At 43.1% G+C, this 27,496-nt stretch overlaps 2 protein-coding genes across 7 annotated transcripts in view; one reads left to right on the top strand and one right to left on the bottom strand.

Moving 5' to 3' along the window:
• The first annotated feature begins 8,253 nt into the window (after positions 1 to 8,253).
• The window catches only part of hecw2b (HECT, C2 and WW domain containing E3 ubiquitin protein ligase 2b), a 293,802-nt gene continuing 274,559 nt past the window's right edge, over positions 8,254 to 27,496 (top strand). For 4 of the 6 annotated variants that reach the window (XR_010963450.1, XM_067987771.1, XM_067987768.1 and 1 more), the window contains exon 1: positions 8,254 to 8,451. The gene's annotated coding sequence lies outside the window, so the exon portion shown is untranslated. Of the gene's footprint in view, positions 8,452 to 12,204; positions 12,300 to 23,425; positions 23,512 to 27,496 lie in introns of those variants that run through there. The other 2 variants (XM_067987769.1, XM_067987770.1) reach the window with 2 other exon arrangements.
• LOC137324011 (collagen alpha-5(IV) chain-like) lies at positions 8,387 to 12,244 on the bottom strand. The gene has a single exon (XM_067988180.1). The coding sequence runs from the start codon at positions 12,242 to 12,244 to the stop codon at positions 8,387 to 8,389; it is 3,858 nt and encodes a 1,285-aa protein (XP_067844281.1).

The raw sequence follows: 27,496 nt of genomic DNA, 5'->3' as shown, positions 1-27,496 counted from the left end.
AAAGTAACGATAAATTGGTTACAGTTGGAGTACTGTGTGCAATTTTGGACACCCCATTATAGAAAAGACATTAAGGCCACAGAGAGCAGATAATGCAGATTCACCAGAGCGATGCCAGGGATGGGAAACCACAGTTATGAGAAGAGACTTGCAATACTCAGACTATTTCCACAAGATTGTAGAAAGCTATGGTGATTTAAAGAGTTTTTAAAAAAATTGTGAAGCGTTTTGATAGAGTTAATAAGGAAAGTCTATTTCCTCTGGTTGGAGAGTCAGCAATGAGTGGGTCATCAATTTAAAATTATCATGGTGAGAGTGAGGAGAGAGGTTAGAGCACAGAAGGTTGTAGGAGCCTGGAAAGCTTTGCCACAGGGAGTGGTTGAGGCAGAGACCGTTGCATCTTTTAAGGGAAAATTGGATAAATATTTGAAGCAGATGATGATGCAGGGCTATGAGGAGAGCATGGGACAGTGGGATTCATTTTAGAAAAAGCCAGCAGACACAATAGGCCAAATGACCTCCTTCTGTGCTGTAAACTGGTATTGTTCTATGAAGATCATGAAAGTCGCAAGAAATAGTCTGGTTTTAGAAAAAATGTCGCCTCAAATCTACCAAAATTCTTTGGAGAAATTAATTTAAAGGATGAGGACTATCAGGTAAATTACATAGAATGTACAGCACAAAAGCAGGCCATTCAGCCCAATTGATCCATGCTCCATACGAGCCTCCTCTCACCCGTCTACATCTAACCCTATTAGCATAATCTTTTATTCCTTTCTCCCTCACGTGTTCATCCAGCTTCCCCTTAAATTCCCTTAAATTATAATTTGCTTGTATCTTCCGAAGGTATTTGACAAATTTACAGTGTGATGGATACTAACATATATCCTACATGGTCCAAGGTACGTATCAGAAAAGTCCCAGGTTTGATTCATACATATACTACATCATGTTAGTTCCCGGCAACATTTGTATTGAAGAAAAAATTCTTAGTCCCATTTCACTTATTTTAAAAATTATGAAAGATTTTTTTTCAGTGCACTTTTTTTTTGCCAAAGTTCTTCTGTCCTCAGATGAGGGGGCACTTGTAGAGCTGTTTTTCCGGTTAGTCCCCAGTGCCACCTTCATTGGTCCAATCAAAAATAGGCAAAACCTATTTCTTTGACAATGCCTTTGGCCCCTCTTGAAACTTTTCCATGTTCAGTGTTCTTCCACCTCCAGTAAAGTGCCTTGGAATGTCTGTTGGGTGAAATGAATTATTTAAGTTTAAGTTGTTGTTGGCGGAGATTGCTAAACTCAACTCAAACCTTGGGACCATTCTGGTATGTACGGCTCAATTAAATCCTGTGTTTACCAACTGAGTGCCGGGGAGCACTTCATTAATTATTTAATGTGTAATTTTTAAAATGAAAATCATTTATATCTCCTGCTTTGTTCTAATGCCACACACTAGATATTAATTCTTAGTTGCTTGGTGGTGAAAATGTGATGCCCATACATTGCATTCAATGTGCCCTGCTTCTAACCATTGTCTATCTTTGATTGTGTTTTATTTATAAATGCAAACCAGTCTGAATGCAAATCAGCCTGCTAATATTCCTGATTTTGATTTCAGTGGACATGCTCATAGATTTAATGCTTTAAAATTCTCATGCATATAATTTTTACGAATGAATTCTTCAAAATGCATTTTATTTTCTGTTCTGGTCCTTTTGTATTTTTCTCCTGTGGGTACTTACCCCATACATCACAAAGAAACTTTCACTCAGGCTTTTACTGTTCCTTAAGTGTCCGTTTGTAATGTGCAAGAGTCGTCGAATCTGGGTTGACTCTCCCTCTGATATTTCTCTTCCCCTTTCCCTGTGCGGTACTTCCTGGCTGAAATGAACACCCCACGCTCATGGAGACTACCTGGCACCATGCATTGCTCACCAACTGGGCTACTAAACTGAACTTTTAAGGAACAGTATTAATATAGCAATGCTTTCATCAGGGAATGCAAAATTGCATTATTTTAGCATTTGGATGAGTGCCACATCTCTTCAAATAGTAACTTTGATAATTTCTTCATCTACAATTAACAATTTCACAAGAACTTTGGCTGGTTCTGATATTTCCTATAGTTCATCGACAATTTGGTGTGCCAGGAGCAGATTGCTTTCTGTACACTTTACTGAGTCATCACAAGATGTGCTATTTTAAGGTACATTCAATCAATATATATTTAATTAAAATCGGAGCACCAAATGGAATCAAATATAAGGCTTTTTTTGGTAAATAGATATAGAATATATGTCCCCAATTCTTATACTGCCACAAAACAATTAATTGCTGCTGAAAAAATTAGTTATTTATTTTCCTGCAGCCTAAATCTACTATTATCACAAGCAATTCTGACACATTTAAATATTTTCTTTACGCCTGTGTAATACTTGCACATATGTGGCCGAATCTTCAGGCCTCCTGCCTGGTGGAAACGAGGTGGTAGTGACATGAAAATCGATTAGACCTCCCAGTGGGACCACTGCCCAGCCAGCCGGTGCGTTCCGCCAGTCAGCCACCCCGATTCCGCGCTGGGAGAAAATACACCTCAAGGTGTTGCACACAGGGAGTCAAGGTCAGGTGTAGTCATTGTGAAGAGAGCCTAAAAAGCCTGGACAATTGGACCAGGGCTGCAGATGTAATTCAATCCCCATTTTAAAGTAAGACATACTGGGGTAGAGTTTCTGCTTTGGGCGCAATCGGGAAATTGTGCTGGTTCGGTTCCAGTTCAAGTTTCGGATAAAAATCATTTGCATGATCACAAACGGAACCAATGCAATTGGGCAGCATAATAGAACGTAATTGTTTATTTTTTTTCCCCATTAAAAGGTATTCATTGATGTAGTTAAGAGTAACCTGGTCCAGTTTTATTAATACAGCTGAAAATGGGTTTATCACAAAAAATAAGCATTTTTAATAAGAGTGTCCAGTCCTCTGTCTGTGAGTAACCTGATTTACACTGTAATTACACTCAACATCTAATGGAGGCGCTGCATTGCCACCACTGTCCATGTTTGTGTGACAAGTCCACATTGGCAGTTTCCATAGGAATTTGTAATGGAAATAAAAAAAGGAGAGAATGTATAACATCTGCACACCCTGATTCGATTATCCCTTCTCTCTAACCCTGCTTCACCTGAAGACTACACTTGGCCTTAACTCCCAGTATGCAACTCCATGGGAAATCGACTTGCGTTTATTTATCTATAATCCATAACTATAATATTTGGACAGATAACTGATTGCTTATGTCCATAAGTACAATAATTCAAACATTTTTAGTTTTTTAATACTGCTCTGAATGGATTGAATTTGATGTAAATTTAACTCTGAAGTGAATTTATCATTTAAGCTTCTCATGCTGGTGCAAGAACTATCTGGCCCCTCTGTTCAACCCACCCCCTGCCCCATAATCTAACGCTGTCATTTTCATACTGTTGTAATTTTGACAGCTAGGCTGCGACAAGACTGGCCTAATTTGATACTGGTCAACTTTTGTCCACGGTCTCTTTTATGCAATTCCAGACCTGTGGCTATCCAAGCTGAGAACTTCCTTCACCTGTTTAGAGTTCCTCCACATGCAAATTAGGTTTTTGAGTTAAGTTAGTCCACAGGGTAAGTTGGTGATTCTATGAAGACTTGCACTTCACCAGATTGCAAAGTGCTCTGGGTTGTCCAGAGGATGTGATAAGGTTCTATGGAAGTTTGTTCATCTTTTTAATACTATAGTGGAAATGCATTCTTTAAACTTGCTGGTGTAAATTTCATTTAATGACACTTATGGCATCCAATTGGACCTGAAGCTGAGTTTCAAACCCCGCAACCTTTTCATCACAAAAACTGCTTACTTCCACCATTACAACATCGTCCATCCCCATCTGCACCTCACCTCCACTGCTGGTGAAACCCCCATCCAAGCTTTTGTCATCTTCAGACTTGATTTCTCCAACTCCCTCATAGACCTCCCAAATTCTACCCTCCACAAACTCTAACTTGTCAAAGGTTCCACCACCTGCATCCTGTTCCACTCACCCATCACATTGGCTGAGCTGGACTGGCTTCCTGTCCCTCAAAACATCGAATGTCAAATCCTATTCAGGAAAATCTATCCGCCGTCTTGCCCTACCCACCTATGAAACCTGCTCTAGCTTTATGTCCCCTCCCATGCCCTCCAGGCCTCTGATTCTGGCCGTCTATGCAATCGCACTCCTTCCACTCCACCACTGGTGGCAGAGCCTTCAGTTGTTTCAACCCAACTCTACTTTTCCCTCCACCCTTAAAAACTCTCAAACCTCATCTCTTTGACCATGACTTTGGTCAGTGGATAGAACTCGCACCTCTGAGTCAGAAGGTTTGTGGGTTGAAGTCCCACTCCAGAGACTTGAGCACAAAAATCTAGGCTGACACTCCAGTGCAATTCTGAGGGATTGCTGCACAGTCGGAGGTACCGTCTTTCAGATGATACGTTAAACCGAGGCCCCATCTGCCCTCTCAGGTGGACATAAAAGATCCCATGGCACTATTCGAAGAAGTGCAGAGGAGTTCTCCCCGGTGTCCTGGGCAATATTTATCCCTCAACCATCATCAAGAACAGGTGATCTTGTCATTAGCACAATGCTCTTTGTAGGACCTTGTTCTGTGCAAATTGGCTGCTGCGTTTCTTTGCGTAAATAAATGCAAGTCTTTCTTTTTTGCTTTTTAGTATCAAAAGATTGAGGTACAAGGAAAGATTGGAATAACATGGGCTGTTCGACCTTGAAAGGAGGCAACTGAAAGGTGACTTAATAGACATAGTAAATGGTCTGAAAAGGTTGATCCGGAATATTATTTCAAACAAACCATTAAAGAGGACACAGGACTAAACTAATAAAGGGCAAATGTAGGAGTGATGTCACGAGGTTCTTCACACAGTGTGATCAACATATGGAATGGACTTCTGAGTAGAGTAGTTCAGGTAAAAGTATTGACATTATTTAAGAAACAATTAAATGATATTATGGGAGGACCGTAGAGTCTTTTTGGATGGATATGCCAAAATTGATTGAACGGCCTTCCTCATTTGTATTTGCCAGGCGCTATCAGTTGTGCAAGTCCTGTTGAGGTTTTTTCCCTACATCATTAACAAAGGAGCACTCCATTGCTATGAAGCACTCTGTTGAGAGTTGTGGTTAAGAATTAGTGAGTAGATTCATAAAAATGAGCTGAGTTCCTATGATTGCTAATACTGGAATACGAACCCAAGCTGTCTTACTGGGAGTCCAATTCTGCACTGCAATTGTACTAAGCCTATTTTAAATATGCATCTTATAGAGTTGATCAGAAAATGGCTCTTTATCTGGACCAAACTCAAAGGAATTCTTGTCCAAATCTAAAACAGAATTCTTCCTGGTATAAATGGTTGCTAAATAAACAAATTACTATAGTTGGAATAATACACAAGTGGGAACATGCTGTGGCATCAAGCATATATTTCTGTGAGCACTTATTGGCTCTTTTTTGGAAATCATAAACTTTGTCTAAGTACAGCTGTTTAAAAATATTTTTTTCTCATGTTTACAATTGTGCTGTTTATAAAATACAATTGTGCTGTTTCTCTCTAAATAGCGATTCTTCCTGAATTTGTTACAACATTGTATTATTACTTAATATTACTCATGTAAGGAATCTTACAACACCAGGTTATAGTCCAAAAATTTTATTTTAAAATCATTTTAAAATAAAATTGTTGGACTATAACCTGGTGTTGTAAGATTCCTTACATTTGTCCACCCCAGTCCATCACCGGCATCTCCACATCATTAATATTACCCAGTTCATTCTTTTTTTCGCGTGGTCATAATTCCTACTTCCCAGATCAAAAAATGGAGCAGAGTGAATGTGCCACACCTTCATGATGCAGCCAGGAGCTTTTCTTGGCGTATCCCTGTTCCCAGCATTGAAAATAGAGAACTCCTTAGCAGTGGTCACATCACAGAACAAAGCTTTTTTTAAAAAAAGTAAGTAAAATAGTAATATGATTTATAAATGCCTTTTCTATTTGGGCTTCATGTAAATTATTCAATAGGAGCTCATGAGCAAAAAATTGCATCCAAAATGTAATTGCCTTTTCTTTCAATGTAGTTACAATTTTGTACAGTTCTTAGATATTCCTTACAAATATACACACAGGACAGAGTGTTCTAGATTATTTTGATTAATGAGCAAAACAAAGACTTTATTGAGAAAAGCTGTTGTACAATGTGTACAAATATGGTTCAGTTAGGAGGATTTTTATCTCGAGGCAGAAGTTATGGATTTTAAACTGCACTTCAGGACCTGAGTACATAATTTAGACTGATACTTCACGTAGTACTGACAGAAGGTGTTAAGGTTCTGGTGCATGTAAATGATCTAACAGTACAATTCTTCCAGTGTCCAAGCGAAGATACCCTCAACCAATACCACCAAAGCATTAACTGGTCATTTGTGTCATTGCCATGAGATCTTGCTACGTGATTATTTTTTTGAGTGCACTCACTGTGTTATATAGGTAAATGCAGCAGTAAATTGGCACACAGCAATGTCCCATTTATAGCAATGAGATGAATAAGGGAGAAATGTTGGGCAAGACACCAGGAGAATTCCTTGCTTCTCTTCAAATACTGTCATGGTGTCTTTCATGTTTAGGGCCTCAGTTTAGTATCCCATCTGAAGGTTAGCACTCCCGCAAATGCACCATTCCTTCAGCACTGCACTGAAGGTGAGATGGCTTGAAGCCCATACCTTCTGATCCAGTGGATGAAGAGCTGTGAAGTAGGCCAAGCTGACGCCTATAAATGCAAGTCTTTCTTTCATTCAGTCATGATAAAGTATTGTACCAGTTCCAAGTTTATAATATATATTTATTCATATAGACATGTCTTGCATACCCAGTAATTTATCTGTCTCGGCAGTGAGTTAGAACGAGGCTTCAGTACCCATAATTATTTCACAGATTATCTTGTAAACATATATTGACTGTAGGGCTTGGTGGCATTCTCCAATTTTCTCTCCTTCCATGTGGTAAGGTATCTGACTTTCATTTGGCGTCTTCTCCCAGTTACCCCAGAATTTGGGAATTTAGCAGTGGCGGAAACAATCTACTCGCCAGGGTAAGTTTGTCGGATGCTCACGTATTGTGTGCTTTACTTGCATCTTCCTTTTAGAACTGTATTGTAAACTTCTCATAAAGAAGCAAGGTAATATTATTAAGTGTCTGTAAAAATGTTTGGCCTTTTACTAAAACAGGCTATTGTATTTTTTCTTGGTCCTACATTTCATTTGCAATTGAACATTTTACTTGATAATAAAAACTGATCGCCATTTCACAAGAAAGCATTGTGCGTGAGAACTGATCGTTCCCCAACCCATTGAGCTGCTGCCAATCCTTCCAACACACAGACCGGGCCAGTGAGCACTGGCCCCTATCATCTTCATCTTGCATTAAACCGTTGTGTTATCTCCAACCCACCACCCCCCCCCCCCCCCCATATGATTGATGATACTTGAAAAAGTCTTTTCTAGAAACAAGGCAGGAGCAGGATCTCATTATAAATCTCCACACATTATTAATGATTTTTAAGGGAAGGCCCCCCCCCCCAGTGCATTTCCACCCGTGGAAGTTTCCTTTCTGGCCTGGTGTGAACACTGATGCATGAACGCACACATCAGGATGAAAAATGCTGACACGATCCTCCCATTTATTCACCTAAGAGGATCCCCGGACCCAGGCTGCTGCGATAGTCGGGAGCCCAATCCGGCAGAGACGCGGGTGGGTGGGTGGTGTGGTGTGTGTGGGGGCGGCCCCTGTGTAAATGACACAGAGGAAGCCCACTTGGATCAATCCCTCCCCGATCTGGCCCCGCACCTGGGCTGGGAGTGAAATGCAGAATTGGGGCTGTGGAGAGGAGGGGTTGGGCCAAGCGGATCGGGCGAGAGGCTGAACAGGGTGGGCTCTCCTACCACACTCCCGGGGACTTGGAGAGAAAAGGCAGGGGATGGGGAAACTCGTGCATGTCGTTGTGTCCACGGCCCCGCCGTCTCAGCGAGGAGTGACCGTGAAGGGGAAGGATGCGGGAGCAGGAGGCGGGGCAGAGAGCTCAAACCACAGCGTGTTGGCTCCATCAGCGGATTCTCATTGCTCGCAATAACAGCCGGCCTGGGGCGGGGGGGGGGGGATTGTTTCTTTTTTTTTCCCAAAAGAGCCATAAGGATCAATAGAAAATTTAAATTATATATAAAACCACAGAAAAAAATAATAAACCATTTGATGGTTGTTGGAGAGGGACCGAGCCGGCAGCAGCCGCAGTGAGGGAGGGAAAATCCTTCATCTGCTCCCGACACAACTGGGCTGCTCGGGATGACTGGATTTAGCGGAGACCCTTCCCCGTGGTGAGTGACCGCTCGCTTCAACTCCCTCCCGTTTGACCGTCAGTCCATGCCCCGTGAAAGCGTTGGTGAGAACGGGAGCGGCAGCTTCCTCCCTCCCCGGGTCTGAGGGAGGTGTTTCTGGGACCCCCGGGTCTGAGGGAGGTGTTTCTGGTCTCCCCGGGTCTGAGGGAGGTATTTCTGTGATCCCCGGGTCTGAGGGAGGTGTTTCTGGGACCCCCGGGTCTGAGGGAGGTGTTTCTGGTCTCCCCGGGTCTGAGGGAGGTATTTCTGTGACCCCCGGGTCTGAGGGAGGTGTTTCTGGTCTCCCCGGGTCTGAGGGAGGTGTTTCTGTGATCCCCGGGTCTGAGGGAGGTGTTTCTGTGACCCCCGGGTCTGAGGGAGGTGTTTCTGGTCTCCCCGGGTCTGAGGGAGGTGTTTCTGGTCTCCCCGGGTCTGAGGGAGGTGTTTCTGTGATCCCCGGGTCTGAGGGAGGTGTTTCTGTGATCCCCGGGTCTGAGGGAGGTGTTTCTGGTCTCCCCGGGTCTGAGGGAGGTATTTCTGTGACCCCCGGGTCTGAGGGAGGTGTTTCTGGTCTCCCCGGGTCTGAGGGAGGTATTTCTGTGACCCCCGGGTCTGAGGGAGGTGTTTCTGTGACCCCCGGGTCTGAGGGAGGTGTTTCTGTGATCCCCGGGTCTGAGGGAGGTGTTTCTGGGACCCCCGGGTCTGAGGGAGGTGTTTCTGGGACCCCCGGGTCTGAGGGAGGTGTTTCTGTGATCCCCGGGTCTGAGGGAGGTGTTTCTGTGATCCCCGGGTCTGAGGGAGGTGTTTCTGGTCTCCCCGGGTCTGAGGGAGGTATTTCTGTGACCCCCGGGTCTGAGGGAGGTGTTTCTGTGACCCCCGGGTCTGAGGGAGGTGTTTCTGTGATCCCCGGGTCTGAGGGAGGTGTTTCTGTGATCCCCGGGTCTGAGGGAGGTGTTTCTGGGACCCCCGGGTCTGAGGGAGGTGTTTCTGGGACCCCCGGGTCTGAGGGAGGTGTTTCTGTGATCCCCGGGTCTGAGGGAGGTGTTTCTGGGATCCCCGGGTCTGAGGGAGTTGTTTCTGGTCTCCCCAGGTCTGAGGGAGGTGTTTCTGTGATCCCCGGGTCTGAGGGAGGTGTTTCTGTGATCCCCGGGTCTGAGGGAGGTGTTTCTGGTCTCCCCGGGTCTGAGGGAGGTATTTCTGTGACCCCCGGGTCTGAGGGAGGTGTTTCTGTGACCCCCGGGTCTGAGGGAGGTGTTTCTGTGACCCCCGGGTCTGAGGGAGGTGTTTCTGTGATCCCCGGGTCTGAGGGAGGTATTTCTGTGATCCCCAGGTCTGAGGGAGGTATTTCTGTGATCCCCGGGTCTGAGGGAGGTATTTCTGTGATCCCCGGGTCTGAGGGAGGTGTTTCTGTGATCCCCGGGTCTGAGGGAGGTGTTTCTGTGATCCCCGGGTCTGAGGGAGGTATTTCTGTGATCCCCGGTTCTGAGGGAGGTATTTCTGTGATCCCCGGGTCTGAGGGAGGTGTTTCTGTGATCCCCGGGTCTGAGGGAGGTGTTTCTGTGATCCCCGGGTCTGAGGGAGGTGTTTCTGGGACCCCCGGGTCTGAGGGAGGTGTTTCTGGGACCCCCGGGTCTGAGGGAGGTGTTTCTGTGATCCCCGGGTCTGAGGGAGGTGTTTCTGGGATCCCCGGGTCTGAGGGAGTTGTTTCTGGTCTCCCCTGGTCTGAGGGAGGTGTTTCTGTGATCCCCGGGTCTGAGGGAGGTGTTTCTGTGATCCCCGGGTCTGAGGGAGGTGTTTCTGGTCTCCCCGGGTCTGAGGGAGGTATTTCTGTGACCCCCGGGTCTGAGGGAGGTGTTTCTGTGACCCCCGGGTCTGAGGGAGGTATTTCTGTGACCCCCGGGTCTGAGGGAGGTGTTTCTGTGATCCCCGGGTCTGAGGGAGGTATTTCTGTGATCCCCGGGTCTGAGGGAGGTATTTCTGTGATCCCCGGGTCTGAGGGAGGTATTTCTGTGATCCCCGGGTCTGAGGGAGGTGTTTCTGTGATCCCCGGGTCTGAGGGAGGTGTTTCTGTGATCCCCGGGTCTGAGGGAGGTATTTCTGTGATCCCCGGTTCTGAGGGAGGTATTTCTGTGATCCCCGGGTCTGAGGGAGGTGTTTCTGTGATCCCCGGTTCTGAGGGAGGTGTTTCTGGGATCCCCGGTTCTGAGGGAGGTATTTCTGGGATCCCCGGTTCTGAGGGAGGTATTTCTGGGATCCCCGGTTCTGAGGGAGGTATTTCTGGGATCCCCGGGTCTGAGGGAGGTATTTCTGTGATCCCTGGTTCTGAGGGAGGTATTTCTGTGATCCCCGGGTCTGAGGGAGGTGTTTCTGTGATCCCTGGGTCTGAGGGAGGTATTTCTGGGATCCCCGGTTCTGAGGGAGGTATTTCTGTGATCCCCGGGTCTGAGGGAGGTGTTTCTGTGGTCCCGGGTCTGAGGGAGGTGTTTCTGTGATCCCCGGGTCTGAGGGAGGTGTTTCTGTGATCCCCGGGTCTGAGGGAGGTATTTCTGGGATCCCCGGGTCTGAGGGAGGTATTTCTGGGATCCCCGGGTCTGAGGGAGGTGTTTCTGTGATCCCCGGGTCTGAGGGAGGTGTTTCTGTGATCCCCGGGTCTGAGGGAGGTGTTTCTGGGACCCCCGGGTCTGAGGGAGGTATTTCTGTGATCCCCGGGTCTGAGGGAGGTATTTCTGTGATCCCCGCTTCTGAGGGAGGTATTTCTGTGATCCCCGCATCTGAGGGAGGTATTTCTGTGATCCCCGCATCTGAGGGAGGTATTTCTGTGATCCCCGGGTCTGAGGGAGGTATTTCTGGGATCCCCCGGGTCTGAGGGAGGTATTTCTGGGACCCCCGGGTCTGAGGGAGGTATTTCTGGGACCCCCGGGTCTGAGGGAGGTGTTTCTGGGACCCCCGGGTCTGAGGGAGGTGTTTCTGGGACCCCCGGGTCTGAGGGAGGTGTTTCTGGGACCCCCGGGTCTGAGGGAGGTGTTTCTGGGACCCCCGGGTCTGAGGGAGGTGTTTCTGGGACCCCCGGGTCTGAGGGAGGTATTTCTGGGACCCCCGGGTCTGAGGGAGGTATTTCTGTGATCCCCGGGTCTGAGGGAGGTCTTTCTGTGATCCCCGGGTCTGAGGGAGGTGTTTCTGTGATCCCCGGGTCTGAGGGAGGTGTTTCTGTGATCCCCGGGTCTGAGGGAGGTGTTTCTGGGATCCCCGGGTCTGAGGGAGGTGTTTCTGGGATCCCCGGGTCTGAGGAAGGTGTTTCTGGGATCCCCGGGTCTGAGGGAGGTGTTTCTGTGATCCCCGGGTCTGAGGGAGGTATTTCTGTGATCCCCGGGTCTGAGGGAGGTATTTCTGTGATCCCCGGGTCTGAGGGAGGTATTTCTGTGATCCCCGGGTCTGAGGGAGGTATTTCTGGGACCCCCGGGTCTGAGGGAGGTGTTTCTGGGACCCCCGGGTCTGAGGGAGGTGTTTCTGGGACCCCCGGGTCTGAGGGAGGTGTTTCTGGGATCCCCGGGTCTGAGGGAGGTGTTTCTGGGATCCCCGGGTCTGAGGGAGGTGTTTCTGTGATCCCCGGGTCTGAGGGAGGTGTTTCTGGGACCCCCGGGTCTGAGGGAGGTGTTTCTGGGACCCCCGGGTCTGAGGGAGGTATTTCTGGGATCCCCGCCCCCCCCCCCCAGGCCTGGATTTCGATGTACACGGGACTGCGGGGAAACTTGAGCGGATCGCGGTCCCGCCCTCCGGCCGAAGCCGCCGGCATTTCTGCAGATCCACCGTATCGCAACGATTATATAATTGATCCACATTTTGCCTTTGTGAGTAATTTATCTAATGTTTTATTGAAATATGAAGAGGGGCGGGGGTGGGGAGGTTTTGCTGTGCACCGTCTCCCTGTGTCTCCGGATGTATAACACGGATTTCGGGGGCGGTAATCTTCACCAGAGATGCGCCCCCGATATCCAGTGATATTTGGGTCGTGCATCTGTCCGGAGACATTAAATGAGATTCCTCCCCCCCCCCCCGCCCCCCATGCACTGGAGCCTGTCTCAGCCCATATACCGGGGGGGTGGGCCAGCCTCACCCCCACCCCAGGGCAGGTTGCGGTCTCTGAGTCCGGAGGACGGTGGGGCGATGTGAAAAGCCGATGCGACATTGCTGGAGACTCATCCAGTCACCGAGTTGTTATTTAGGAAATGTTTACACTCACTGCTGCACCGTCGTGGAGTTTGCAATTTGTGGCGAGTTCTGAGAGTTACAACAAAAAATGTTACCGAACACGACGTTAGGAAAGTAAAAGCTCGCATGCCTAATTATTAAATGTTGGAAATGGTTTCACTTGTCCCCAGAGATTCCTTCCTCCTTCACTGCAGGTTATGAGAGTGCCTTACAGATAAGGATAACATTATGATTTAGTTGGGAAGGTTCACTTTGCTTTTCTTGGGACTTTTTTTGTTTATGTTGTGCTTCTTTTAGTTTGGCTGGACCATGTGTTTCTTATATTATCGGTGCCCTAAAAGGGGCACTTCTTGTTTGGTGACCCTGGAGCAACCCAGTAGTCCACCAAAATAGGCCCAGAGATTCCTTCCTTCCCCGACTGGTGGGCACCGCAGGAATGTCTGGGAATTATGTTATGATTTAGTTGTTAAGCTTCCCTTTGATTTTGCTGAGACTGTGTTGCTTCATTTAAATGCCTTTAGTTTGATTGGACCATAGTTTTGCTTATTATATAAGTGGAGCCCTTAAAGGGACACATAAGAAACAGGAGCAAGAGTAGGCCATATGGCGCCTCGAGCCTGCTCCACCATTCAATAAGATCGTGGCTAATCTTCAACCTCAACTCCACTTTCCCACCTGATCCCCATATCCCTTGATCCCGTTTGAGAGTGCAGAAGAGTCACATGGAAAGAGGGGGAAAGGACAAAATATTACCCTCTTTCCAGCAGTTAGCCCTTAACTAAAAACATGATTTTTTAAAATTCAGAAACCCAGGTGAATGGTAACATCCAGGACACCAAGTTGAAAAAAGCTGTTAGATTTATTGTACAATTTAGAGTTCCACCAATGGAATAGTTCATTTGACAAAAAAGTGGGGAAAACATTTTGTCAAATCTGAAGTGTTCATTCAATTTAAGGAGCTTGATTTTATTTTGAAGGATTGACCTTCTAAAGTTTATTTTCTCTTCTATCTCTTGAGTGCTTCACGCAAACACTATCCGAATTGAAAGAGAGGGCGAGCATATCACTTCCAGGTTTTTATCAGGGCCACCCTGAAGTCATCCACTTGGAAGTGCATCATTTAGTGATTTTCCTTTTCTCATGTGGGGATGCACATATGCTCTGATTGGCATATGCAGACAGCATGACTGAGAAGTCCACTGTGGACAATACATGCCCTTTTACTCAGTAGCACAGGTGATGGCGTTTCAACATGCTATACCACCATATCATATACAGCAGTGGGATTCTAATAAAGAATCAATTTAACATGCTGGTATTTAGCTAGTTTCCCCAATTGAGCCAATGTCATACTGAGCCGTGCATGCCAGGAAAGTCCTGGGTTCGTTCTCCACTCTGTGCTGAGCCAGGTAATCTCAATTGAGAACTAAAAGGGTATTACAAATGGCCCCAGTACTACATTTGGTTAGGCAGGGTAAAATAAGCCAGGGTTCATTTCTGTTCCTGTTTTTTGGCAAGTCATCCCTGCAGGAAAGAGTGCCCACCAGGTAAGGGCAGGATCGTGCTCGGCTGTGATGTCACATATGGCTGAAGAGTCAATCTCTGGTTGCCATTGACTTGGGTGAATTACCAAAGGGCAGCTGGTGACTTTGAAAGCATACTCCAGCAAAAGTGAGTGCCGTCATAACGGGAGTGAAGAAGAAAAGTAACTAGAGTCAGTGCAGTGAGATTCCTGCACAAAAAGAAAAATTAAAATCTTAAAACAAAACTTTCAGTTGAGGGGATACTGTAGACAAGAAATGCTCTGCTTTATACATCACTGTTAAACCTCAACACTTCTGAAATTTACAAGAAAAGAAATCTTCATGAGCCCAAGAAAATTAATTATGCATACTTTAAAAACTACAAAGTGTCATTGTTCAAAAGGTAGTTAATTATTAGACACAATTATTCATTCCCTGATACAATTCAAGTTAATTGTTTAGTCAGATAATAGTGGGCTAGACATTGACATTCTGTTTTGATATTTAGTGACCCTACATGATGCATTAGTTGACCATCAACTTACTTGGCAAATGCCAGTCCAGTACAGACCCGGAAGTTGGCTAGCATTCCTTTATTATTAATTAAAGACAAAGTACTGGGGCATGCTTAATATAACTCAGTAAGTGCAGCTTGTACTTCATAGTGCTGACCAAAACTGGCTATTACAATATTATCATCTTTTGAATGCTGTGTTTCTCTCAGAATGATGACCCTACTTTTACTATTGTAGCTATCAATTCTACAGTTTTTAACATTAATTAAGATGTTATTTTTCTGGGTAAAGTTTGGGATGAAATGTGCATATTCTCCATTATATGAAACGCAAGTTTTCTTTCTTAAGTAGACTTTTACACTTTGCATTCTTGATATATATATCTTTAAGTAGACCATACTGATTCAGCATAATCAAGAATGCAAATGATGAAGCAATTTTGCAGCAACAACATTTCATAAATCGCAATCAGAGAAATGGCCAGTTACTCTGTTTTGTTTGCATTGGTTGAGGGAGGAGTGTGTATTTTTACGTTTCTAAAGCAAATTGGTCTGAAATGGCCAAGTGACCAAGCCTTCAGTTGGAAAGCTAAAACTGTACTTTGTGTGGTGTGACGTGACTTCCCTGTCCTCCTCATGGAGAATTTTCTAACCCTGAAATATTTGAAGAGTTCAATTGCTGGTAACGTGCAGCACAGTGTATTTCTGAATGCGCTATTCTGGCTTGATGATTTTTCCGAGAGTATTAGAATTTGTTCTATCAGGTCAGGACTGTGAGTAAGATGTTGGCTTGAGTTTGCAATGTATAATTTGATACAACTTGCGCAATGATTTGAGACTGGATAGCATCCATATTTGGAGCACTCGTTGTGACAGGTGGCCTTAAATTGTTATGACGTGGATAGATTAAGTCCTTAGACTTTTGGAACACTTCTTGCTTCATTTTGTACAAAGAATAACGTAGTGATTAACAAAAAATAGGATTGTATAGTTCATTTTGTTTTAACGCAAGTATTTATTGTGTGTTAAAATTTGTAAATTGCCACAATCAAATAGCAATAATGAACTTGAACTTAAAAGTGAGTGTGATGAGCTGGGTTACAGCCATTGCTCGGGTCTTTGGTACATGCTAATTTGGTCAATCCTCACCCTGCTCTCGATTTATTCCTGTACCTATTGGGATTTTCAAGAAACTCAACATTACAACCAGACATATAACAAGTTAAAACAGAAAAACTGGAAAACATTAAAAAAAATTAACAGATAGAAACCATTTAATTTTCTTTTTACAAAAGAGAAAAATTGTACACTGGTTTTCACACTGATACAGTGCAACTGTACGTGTTAAGCACAACATTTACATCCTAATTGTGCACATTTCTGCAGTAATTTAACATGCTTCAGGTCAGAGGTGAATGCAAGATTGGGGAAGCACAGCTGGACAAGGGTTCTCGAGGGCTCTCCCTCTCTCTTCAGGGGTGTTTTTGGTTTGGGTTGATTTTTGCATGCAGCTGTGGGCCAGTGCTGGGTATGCGCTCTCAGTGGCATCAGCTAATCCCTCTCACTGCAGGGGTCTGTTGGGGGAGGGGAGCTGTTGTGTAGAGCTCCAGGTAAAGGGAGTCCAGACTGCTTGACCCTTTTCCCAGTTCTCGGGGGAGCTGTTGCATTTATATAGTGCCCTTCACGCCTCAGGATGTGCCAAAGTGATTTATAGCCAATGAAATACTTTTGAAGTGTATTCACCGTTGTAATGTAGGAAACACGGCAGCCAATTTGCGAGCAAGCAGCAATGTGATAATGATTAAATAATCTGTTTTAGCGATGTTAGTTGAGAGATAAGTATTGTCCAGGACACCGGGGAGAACTCCCATGCACTTCTTTGAAATAGTTAGTAACCAGAGAACACAGATTTAAGGTAATTGTCAAAAGAACCATAGGCGACATGAGGAAAACAATTGTTATGCTGAGTTATTATGATCTGGAATGCACCGCTTGAAAGGTGATAGAAACAGATTCAATAATAACTTTCAAAAGGGAATTGGATAAATTTGCAGGGTTATGGGGAAAGAGACTAATTGGGATAGCTCTTTCAAAGAGTCAGCACAGGCACAATGGCCTCCTGTGCTGTATTGTTCTTTGATTCTATAATGTTATGAGATCTTTTACACCCACCTGAGAGGGCCTCTGTACTACACTAAAGTATCATGCTAGATTATGTACTTACTGGAATGAGGCTTGAGCCCACTACCTCCTGACTTAGAGGCCAGATTGCTACCACTGAACCACGGCTGACGCTGGTTTTTGCAACTCTATTAATGGAACATATCACGTTCAAGATTCTCACGCATTTTATATAAAAAACAAAATGCTGATATCTGAAGCTATACCACAGCTAGGCCAGATCTGCATGTTTATGCCAGAATCCCAGGTTCTGCTACAGTTGCACCCATACGTTTAATATCTGTCCAATATTTCTGAACACAATCCAACTGGTGAAGAATCACATTCTGCTTCTCTCATCTGAACAGCTCTCTCCCAGACACACCATTCCACAGGCTTCAAATGCAGAATTAACAATCGCTTGCTGAAATGGTTTGCTGAAGTATGCATTAAGCTATAAGAAACCTGCAACTCACCAATCTCTATCTCAGCATAAATTTCTTAGTCTTTCTTTCTTTCTATCTTTCTTTAGAGTAGAATTGTCAGTTCACTGTACATGAGTAATAGTACAGTAATACCCAGCTTTGAGTGACAGTACAGTAATACATTTAAGTGAGTGTCATTTGATGGTATCGCAAAAGACAACTCTCATGAATTGCTCTGGTGCCCTGAGGTCACAACTAACTGCAGACCATGTACAATATCATTTGTGCAGTTCAAACACAGGTTACTAAGTCCTTACAGTATTCTGTAAATCATTACTGGTAGTGATTAACAATAGCCTCCATGTGTTCATCTCTAACATTGTGTTACACCACTGGTTCACCCTGGTACTCAGGAAAATGTGTGTTAGTCTCCACAAGTCACTTTGTATATTGAATGTATGCAAACAACATTTGTGTTTAATTTTATTCATTGTAGGTTTTGTTTTATTTTTAACAATTCCTGGATACTATTAACGTAAATAGAAATGATAGCACCAGAGCGAATTGGAAAACTGCAGTAAGTTTAAAGAACACATTTTGAACATTTGACACTTTAGACTGTTTATATTTTCATATGACAAATATTGTCATAAACATTTGGAATATTTGAGGGCATTACTAAAATATTTGTCATTTAGTTTGTTTTGTTCCAGAAGCAAAACAGTTTTTCCTGAAACTGCCCATCTTGGGCCACGCAGATAATTTTTGTGTTAGATTTCAGAGGGCCAGGAGTTTGAATGTCACGTGTTTTCAAAGAGAAGAGCAGTAACTGGGAGCAGCTGTGGGCAAGCGACAGTTGGAAGTTCATAGTGGAGAGATGGAGTACTGTGCTGCCTTCCCTTTACCTGTGGAGGGAAATATAGACTATAAAAATATGTAATTAAAACAAAACAGTGAAGAGCCACAAAACACTCGAAGATAGATGTAATCAAAGAAAGACAGACTTGTATTTATATAATGCCTGTCACGACCTCAGGACGTCCCAAAGCCCTTTACAGCCAATTAAGTACTTTTGAAGTGTTGTCAGTGTTGTAATGTAGGAAATGTGGCAGCCAATTTGCACACAGCAAGCTCCCACAAACAGTAAAGCCATAATGACCTAATTAGCTGTTTTAGTGGTGTTGTGGGATAAATATTGGCCAGGTCATGGGGGAGAACTCCTCAGCTCTTCTTTGAAATAGAGCGATGGGATCTTTTCGGTCCTCCTGATGGGAACAGACAGGGCCTCAGTGTAACATCTCATCCAAAAGCCGGCATCTCTGACAGTGCAGCACTCCCTCAGTAATGCCAGCCTAGACTTTGTTCTCAAGGCTCTGAAGTAGGACTCAAACCCACAGCCTTCTGACTGAGGTGTCAGTGCTACCACTGAGCCACGGCTGACACCCTGACGTGTATAAGTCTTACAGATTCTCCCCTGGAATGAGCAATTTACTTCATAACTTCACAAAATGTGATTATTTAAAAGCTTGATTACTGCTTAAAATGGAATAGGAGGAAAAGATTGCACATAGTGGGCCTCCCTAGCAAAGAGTTGCAGTCTTGATACGTTGCTGATCATGATTCGACTAAAGTGAGGCGGGAGCTGGACAATCTAAAAGCTTGTGATGATAAAATGATGGTTGAAGCCGAAGAAGTCACTAATCCTAAAATGTGTGACAATTGAATAAGAGGGAGAACTGCAAAAATACTTTGAATCAAGTTCGATTACAAAAGAGATAGTGATACTAAAGCAACAGCTGCAGAAATAAAGTGGAAAATCATTGCAGAAGAAATAACGTACCACAGGAGGGCTGTCAGAATATCAGAAAAAAATAAACAATTTGCATTTTACATAGTGCCGTTCACAATCTCGGCGTCCCAAAGCGCTTCGCAGCCGATTAAGTGCTTTTGAAGTGCAGTCACTGTTGTGATGTAGGGAAACTATTAATATTTGTACTTATGCAGCACCCTATCAAGTTGAAACATCTTAAAGCACTTCACACAATGGAGTATTTTTTGAGCACAGTGACTACTGTCATGTCGGCAAATGCTGCAGTCAATAAAAGTCTCACAATGGCTTATTTTCTTCGTGTTGGTTGAGGGAGGGATGTTGGTCAGGACACCAGAAAAAAAATGTGATTTTCCTAAATGACTCCCTCATAGCCAGCCGGGCAAGTTTTAGTGTTAACTTTTAGTCAGGAATTTAAGGTCATCGGCTTAGAAAGTCACCGTGGCCCCCCTCTCCCCGTTATTAATCTTCACTCAGTGCCTCCATCTGATGACTTGGCTGAGATTGGGAAGTACCTGTAAGGGGTAATTCTGCCATTTTTAATTATTAACATTTTTTTTTGTGTGGGTAAGACTCCTTTTTAAGTTCCTATGCTGCAATGCACCACCTAGAGCTGAAATAATTGATGACTTGCTGCTGTACCGTTGCCAATGCTGGTGTGAAATTACTCATTTGGAAGTTAACGACTTCCCTTCCTCCCTGTAGACGAGCTGCTGGGGCTAAAATTTCTGTTTAAAAACATAGGCGAAATGCTTTTGTTTGTTCTTGTTGAAATTGAAGAATCACTAGAACAACTAAAAAAAAATTGTGGAAATACGTAGTTTTGAAACTTGATTCATGAAAAAGTGATTCCATTAGTAGTAACAAAACAGTACACACCAATCATGCCGCACCTTGATAATGATACTTTAACGCCTCTCAAATGAGCCACGTACCCAATATAAATGTTAAAGCTTACTTATCCAGACGTGGAGTGCACAATTGTAGGAGAAAAATACCAATTTACCCTCCACACACTGCATAGGCTGAGGCTCTGGGTGGCAATCCTGACTTTGCAATGCAACATGGAAAAAGAAGATAATTATTGACACTGGTCGCAGTTTTCACATACCAGCCTGGTCAAATTATTTTGATGTATTACTTTTTAATTTCAATTTTTTAAGGTACATAATTACATTTTCAGCACAATAAAGGTACGCTATTTTGTATAATCAGTGATGGTAACGTGAGGAGACTATGGCACAGTTGCAGATTAAAAGAAAAATTGTACCTAAAACTCTTAAAGCTTGACGCAGTATTCATAGAAATATTCTCATGTGCTGTTATCCCATTTGTTTATGGGTGTTCTGTGCTGTTGACTGTACCTTGTTATTGGTAAACTTCCATGATGCCCTATACGGAGATCAGTCTTGAAGAATTCACCATTTACAAAGATTTTCATCTGGATTTTAGTGACTGGAAGAAATTATGTGAAAGTGAATGCTGTTTGGTTGGCATATGAGACGTTTTCATAGTCATGCAACATGTTTGAACCAAGTATGATACTCAGCTGTGGGATGAAATTGTGTTGTATGGTTACCTGCTGCATAGCCTGTGCAGGGCTCTGATAATATTTGCACTTCCATGTATTTTATTTGATTGTAATATTTTTTTTAAAAATCAGGTATGGCTCATAATGCACATAACACAGAAGAAATGCAGAAGAATGAAACCTCACTTCATTAGTCTGACTGATTTTCTGTATCTTCAATTTCTCATGCATGAACTAAGCACTTTGAATGGAATCACCACCTTTAGTATTAAAATATTGTCATTTTTCCTTCTTCGTGCCCGGCAGCTTGCGCCATTTGCTTGTGTCTTGTTGCATGGATACTAGGCTATAGGGAAGTACTATTTTGTTTTCCCAAGATAGCTATTCCAATGGATGAAAGGTCAGGGACTATTTTAATCTTTTTGTGGCCTGAATATAGCGAAATATGTGATGGAAAACATGACTGAGCCAATGATGAGCTGAAAAAATATGGCTGGAGTATAATTCAATAGTTTAAAAAAAATGCCATCAAAAAATACGATAAGGAAAATTTAAACAATAATAAGATTTACTGGTGCTTCAAGTTTTGTGTCTGGGGTGTGTATTTTTGTTGAAGAAAATAATAATCTGAACATAAATTATTTTGGTGTTTCATTAAAGTACTAAATTTCCTATTGGCTGGGAGATTTTTGAGTCAGGTCTCCCTCTCTGCTAGGTCACTCCAGGTCCTCATATTGTAGGCTGGGAAATTGCTCTCTTCCCTCAGTGTGTGCCATGATAATTCTGGCCAGGGCAGTGACTCTAATGAGCTGCTACTAGGCATCAGTCTGTGCCTCTGGTAACACTTCAAAGTATTCTTTTTTTGATGAGCTCATTAATGGGAGGCCTGAATTTGTGTAAACTACTAATTTTTCACTTTGGATGTGCTGCAAAATTTCTTCATCAATGAGCTCAAGGCTTTTAAAAAAAAATAGATCGCATTTTGATTATTCTTCATTAGTTTTTGTGATTTTTACTTTTGGAAGGGCATGAGTTGTTGGAGCAGTGTTAAAATATGGATGAATAATCCAATAGTGCTTTTTTCTTCCAATGTATCCCTTTTTAATTTATGCTTACTATTTTTTTTGTTAAAATGAACAAAGCCAGATACTTCAGTTTCGTGTTTCCACCCAACATGTCCCCACAGTGATGCAACTGAGTTTGGGAAGTTCGTGGAGTGGGATCACAGGAGCACCCGCCACTTTCATGGTGCGGTACACTTGTTCCCCGGATCACTGTGCTTTGATGTCATCCCCCTGTTGCTGTGTAACCTCTCCCTTTGGTCCAGCAAATGCTCCATGTCTAACACTGTCTGCTGTAAGGAAAATCAAGTGTGTATCTGAGTAACCCTGCTTTTATACCCCTTGGACCCTTGCTCCCATTTTACCAGAGGGATGATTACTTTACAGGGCTCCTGGTGTTTCTTAAATAGTGTCCGTAACCAAAATAAACTTCTTATATTGTTGATACGAGAGTCAAATTGGTAAATTATTTCTTCTTATAACCCAGTAACTTAAAGCAACCCCCCCCCATGCATTTTACTTTTATGAAATACTAGACACACAAGCTACACGCTTTAAATAGAAATAACCTTGTAATAAAATTGGCAGTTTCTTGTCTGTTCACTAAGATTTTCTGAAAGTGTGTGTATGTGTCTCATTTTCCTAAAATATAATTTTAATTTCTCCATCTGCCATTATTGCCTGTTCAGCAAAAGTTGTGGTTAATTTTTAAAAAAACATAATTAAGGGAAAAAATTAATATTAAAAATTGGATCATCTTATCTTTTGGGCAATTACCTTATTTATCAGTTCTTCATATTTATTTCTTTAAACAGCAGATATCTATGACCAAATTCAGTTTTCCTCCAGCGCAGCGCACGTTGCAGTCTGTAATGCCCTTACAGTGAGGCACTGCCGACTCCCCAAAGGCTGTATGATTCATATAATATTTAGCATTGCAGTTACTAGTACTAATAAATCATTTAATGTATTCTAGCACAAGAGAATGAACATTCACAAAGAAACAGCAGCTATGTTGTTTAATACCGAGTGCGTTTAGTTGTGTGAAGAGGCACCATGAAAGAATATCTATAAAAATATGTATTTTTGTCTGTCAGTTACCTTTTAAAAAGGAGGCTCTTAACATCGCAACTCCTTCTGTAAAATAAATAATTGTGAAAAATTAAAATAAACATTATTTTGTTTTGCTGTATTGATCTCAATTTTTGAATATTTTCTGCATAACTAATGATTGCCAGTGCCCTAACTGGGGAAGGATACTGAATTGGGAGTTACAAATCTGACAGTGTGGTGAAGCTGAGTTAACTTTAATTGCGATGGTCATTATTCTAGTATTTCAGCACTTGATGTTCAAATATGAGTTAACCAAAATGGACATGACATAAAAAACATGTTAGGAATAATCATGATTCTTTACAATACCCCATGATTTTTTTTGAAGGAGTTATCATGGTGAGACTTTTTTTTCAGTGATAAAAATTACAGAAATATTATTTGGATTTAATTCCCAAATATAATTTTCCTTGTAAAAATTTAGAATATTATTGCCATGATCTGGGATTGTCTTGGAAGATGCAATTGGTCTTGTACATTGTTTTTCCTCAGCACACTCTGGAGCAAAAATTCTGTAATACATTCCCAGTGGAATAGCTAGCAGACTGGCATACTGCCATCAATTACAATTCTAAATGCACTGGAAGTTGATGTAATTTCCTGTTGACATTCTTCAAATGAACAATATCTTCTCCTCTACTCCTAAAGTCAGTGGAGGGACCCTATTATCAGTACAAGATCTGCCTTTTAAGTGAGGTAAGTGAAAGATGAAATGACAAGAAATGTAGCTGGTAACCATTGGGATATGTGCAATTTAATTTATTTTAAAAGAAACACATTCCTGTAAAATAATTCTGTGTCCCACAGTTTACAGGTTTTTGTTTCGGTGGGCAGGGTGGTAAGAAATGTGATCCTCTACAAATTACTTTCTTGGTGGTCTCCCCACTCTCATCTTTCTCTCCTTCTGGTCTCCCTGGGCATGTACTTCTTTCAGCCCCACGGGTCTCCGCCCATTTTGTTCTACAATGTAAAAAGCAGCCTGCTGTAATCTGAGTGTAAAAAGCAGCCTGCTATAATCTGAGTACAACAAGCAGCCTGCTATAATCTGAGTACAACAAGCGGCCTGCTATAATCTGAGTACAACAAGCGGCCCGCTATAATCTGAGTACAACAAGCGGCCCGCTATAATCTGAGTACAACAAGCGGCCCGCTATAATCTGAGTACAACAAGCGGCCCGCTATAATCTGAGTACAACAAGCGGCCCGCTATAATCTGAGTACAACAAGCGGCCCGCCGTGACTCGAGTACAACAAGCAGCTCACTATAACCCAAGTACAACAAGCAGTCTGCTATAATCTGAGTACAACAAGCGGCCTGCTATAATCTGAGTACAACAAGCGGCCCGCCGTGACTCGAGTACAACAAGCAGCTCACTATAACCCAAGTACAACAAGCAGTCTGCCATAACCCGAGTACAACAAGCGGCCCGCCGTGACTCGAGTACAACAAGCAGCTCACTATAACCAGAGTTCAACAAGCGGCCCGCCGTGACCCGAGTTCAACAAGCGGCCCGCCGTGACCCGAGTTCAACAAGCGGCCCGCCGTGACCCGAGTTCAACAAGCGGCCCGCCGTGACCCGAGTTCAACAAGCAGCCCGCTATAATCCCCTTTCTGATTTTCCCTTTCTCTTCAACTTTGCTCAATACCTCTCAAATCGGTGATCCAATGGAGTTGGGGCCAAACCTGCAAGCCATCACTGTGGTGCCTTCCTTTTTTCGACTGTACAAATGTGTAATTTTATTTGAACAAACTGCTTCCGAGAGAGGGCTGTAATACTGCGGGATCAGAAATTTGAGTATAACTGCAAGATCTTTTTTAATTAGCTGCCATTTGGTTAACGTATTTGTTTTGGAAACTGTAAAAGTTTTCCTGCCATTCCAGGTGATATTTAATTTCAATAGATTGCTAAAGAGAACAGAGAGGCTTGTGTTCATGAGCTTCACGATCTGTGACTGTTGAGTTCCATGCACTTTGGAAAAGACCTGGGGCCTTTCATCCTGTATTTATGTTTTCGGAGTTCCAGATATCCTGGCACCCTTTCATTTTTTTTTTGTTAAGCATTTGCACAAGGATATTGTAAAATACAGTTAATCCGGTCATGTTTCTTCGAATATTTATCCATATTAAAAAAAAAGCTTTTTTTGCAGTCATGGTGAAAATAGTGGTTTATGATTATCAGATCAAACTGTATGTTGTAATTATGGCTTTGTATGCATATCCATTTACACCCTGCACGATCATGAGTTTTGCTTCAGTAACATTTCTCCTGGATACTGCATGAGAGACATGATTTACAGGACATGGGTGAGGATGACCTAAAAACTAAATGCATAGACACAAATGAGTTACACAGTTCATCCTCTCTTTATTTTATTTTTTATATAATTCAAATCATCTCCTCTGCAGCATTCTACTAATCAGCACTGTTCTAGAAAAATAGCTTAATAAAATCTCAGTATGTGTGCCTGAATATGTAAACTAGACCTGCTGCACTTTTTTATGTTCTGTCATATCTTCAGGGTGAGTAGTTTATTGAAGAGGTGGCCATTCTAAATCACCTTACAGACAATCTGAAAATACAAAGCATTAATCCGTGAATTCTGCGGAACTGAAACTGGGACAAAGCACCTGTATACCCTGTGGCTGCCAGAGGTTTCAGTGAAATTGGTGCTTGCTCGGCTGGGTCTGGGTGATACCTCAAATTGATGGACCAGGGAACTGAGTAATGTGCTTATGGGTATTGCAAAAAAAGACAAATAAGCAGGATAGGCCTTGGTAGCAATTATGTTCTGGACCCCAGTACCCTGGTCACAACCTGAGCACTAGCAACGATACATGTACCAACTAGTCTTTGTTAAAATAATTGACATCTGGCAGCCATAGTTTCTGACATACAGTTGAATGACACTTTGGGAAGTGATGGAATTAATCTGAGGGTGAGTGTGTTTTTGGGGGTAGTGGGTACTATAGTTACTTTGTCATCTGTTAAAATGATTGTAGTTATATAAATGATCAAATATATATAGTATGACTGCAAGTTTATGGAAAGTGTTAAGAAAATTATCCAATTTGTGTTTCCAGTGTATTTGCACATACGGGAACTGAATGCTTTGGCCTCATGAATATTCATGTCAATACTCAATGACGTATAGAGAGAGAGAGAGAGTACATGGTTATTTTTAAAATTGGGCCACAGTTTGTATTTCCAGGTATTACAGTGCAAATTCAGTGTGTTTCATTGGTAGAAATAGGTTGTGCCCAACGAACAATGAGCTTGATTTTTGACTTTAATGCTTGGTCACTAAGCATCGCGTGGGCGGATTGTAAGAGAGGAAATCAGGTGGGGAGGTTTCCTTTCATTTTATTGCCACAGCAGAAACACTAAATCAATCAGGTGCACAGAAAAAAAATACAGCTTCACTTTGGTTCAGTGCTGTGGGGGAGGGAAACACATACTAACAAAAAAAAACTTAAGCTCTCTGTAGAAATTAACTTAAAATTCAACCTATAATTTTATCTGTCATATTAAAACAAGAGTTTTGCTTTAGTCTTGATTGATGACTTAAAATTGTTTGGGTGAATAGATAGATAAAGTGAACTAAAGGTTGTGTCTATCTGGCTTAATGAAAGATAAAGAAATGTATTCTCTTAATCTTGTGGTCAGCAATATTAAAGTTCAAATAGATAAAGATTAACTTGATGAATACAATTTCTGGTACATTTGTCTAGCTCAATGAAAGACATCCTCCCTTGTCTTAAAGGGGTTTATTCTCTCGTCTTGTGTCTGATAATGTGGTGTACTAAATCCTTGAAATAAAACAAAATAATCGGTAGAGTTATGCTATTAATTTGACAGCTAGCTGAATTATCTGTTTTAAAATGATTGACTATGGATATATTTGTTATAACTCGATTGCCCATGGCATTCTACGTGGGGGAGTCAAAATCAAATGAATTTGTCAGGTTAAGTGGGGTTGGAGGGTGGGGGATAATGGGACCAGGCTGAGGGAAGGCTGTGATTCTGGAGACTAGAAGAGGTTATAAGGGAAAGCTAGAGCAGGGTTAGAGGCCGGCACAGGTAACGGGAAGGTAGAGCATGATTGGATGAGGGGGGAGGTAGAGGTTAGGAGGAGAAGTTAGAGCAAGATTAGAGGTAGTCGGGGAAAGTGAGAAGGCAGAGTACCGTTGGAGGCTATGGGGGTGAAAGGAGAGGGGGTAATGGAGCATAGCAAGAGTTGGTTGGAGGGGTTGTGGGGGGGGGGGGGGGGGGAGGGGGAGAGGAAGAAGAGAATTGAAGGCCGCTGCATTATATTCAAGTGGCGCTGGAGCCCAAGGAAGCGGATGCACTGACACCAATATGGTAAGACCAGGCAGAGCAGAGATGGAGGAGTAAGAATGGTGGTGGAGGGGGCAGAAGGGACCGTGAGCAACGGGAGGGGGGCGGGGGTGCAACAGGAACTAGATATTAGTTGGGGATGCTGAATTGGAGCTGCTGCCGCATGAAGGAGCAATATTGGACTGCAGTTGACAGTAAAGGGATATAGCAGCATGCACTTCTTTCCATTCCATTCCTAGGATTGGAGCAAACTCCACCACTGCACATTAAAACATGTATGTATGTTTGCATGTGTGTATATTTTGTACAGTATGTTCTGGATGTTGTTGAGTTTCTTCTTGAGG

The sequence above is a fragment of the Heptranchias perlo genome, chromosome 7 (genome assembly GCF_035084215.1).
Source record: "Heptranchias perlo isolate sHepPer1 chromosome 7, sHepPer1.hap1, whole genome shotgun sequence".
NCBI classification, from domain to species: domain Eukaryota; kingdom Metazoa; phylum Chordata; class Chondrichthyes; order Hexanchiformes; family Hexanchidae; genus Heptranchias; species Heptranchias perlo.
Note: the sequence above shows the minus strand (reverse complement) of the source record. Positions and strands in the feature narration are given on the sequence as shown.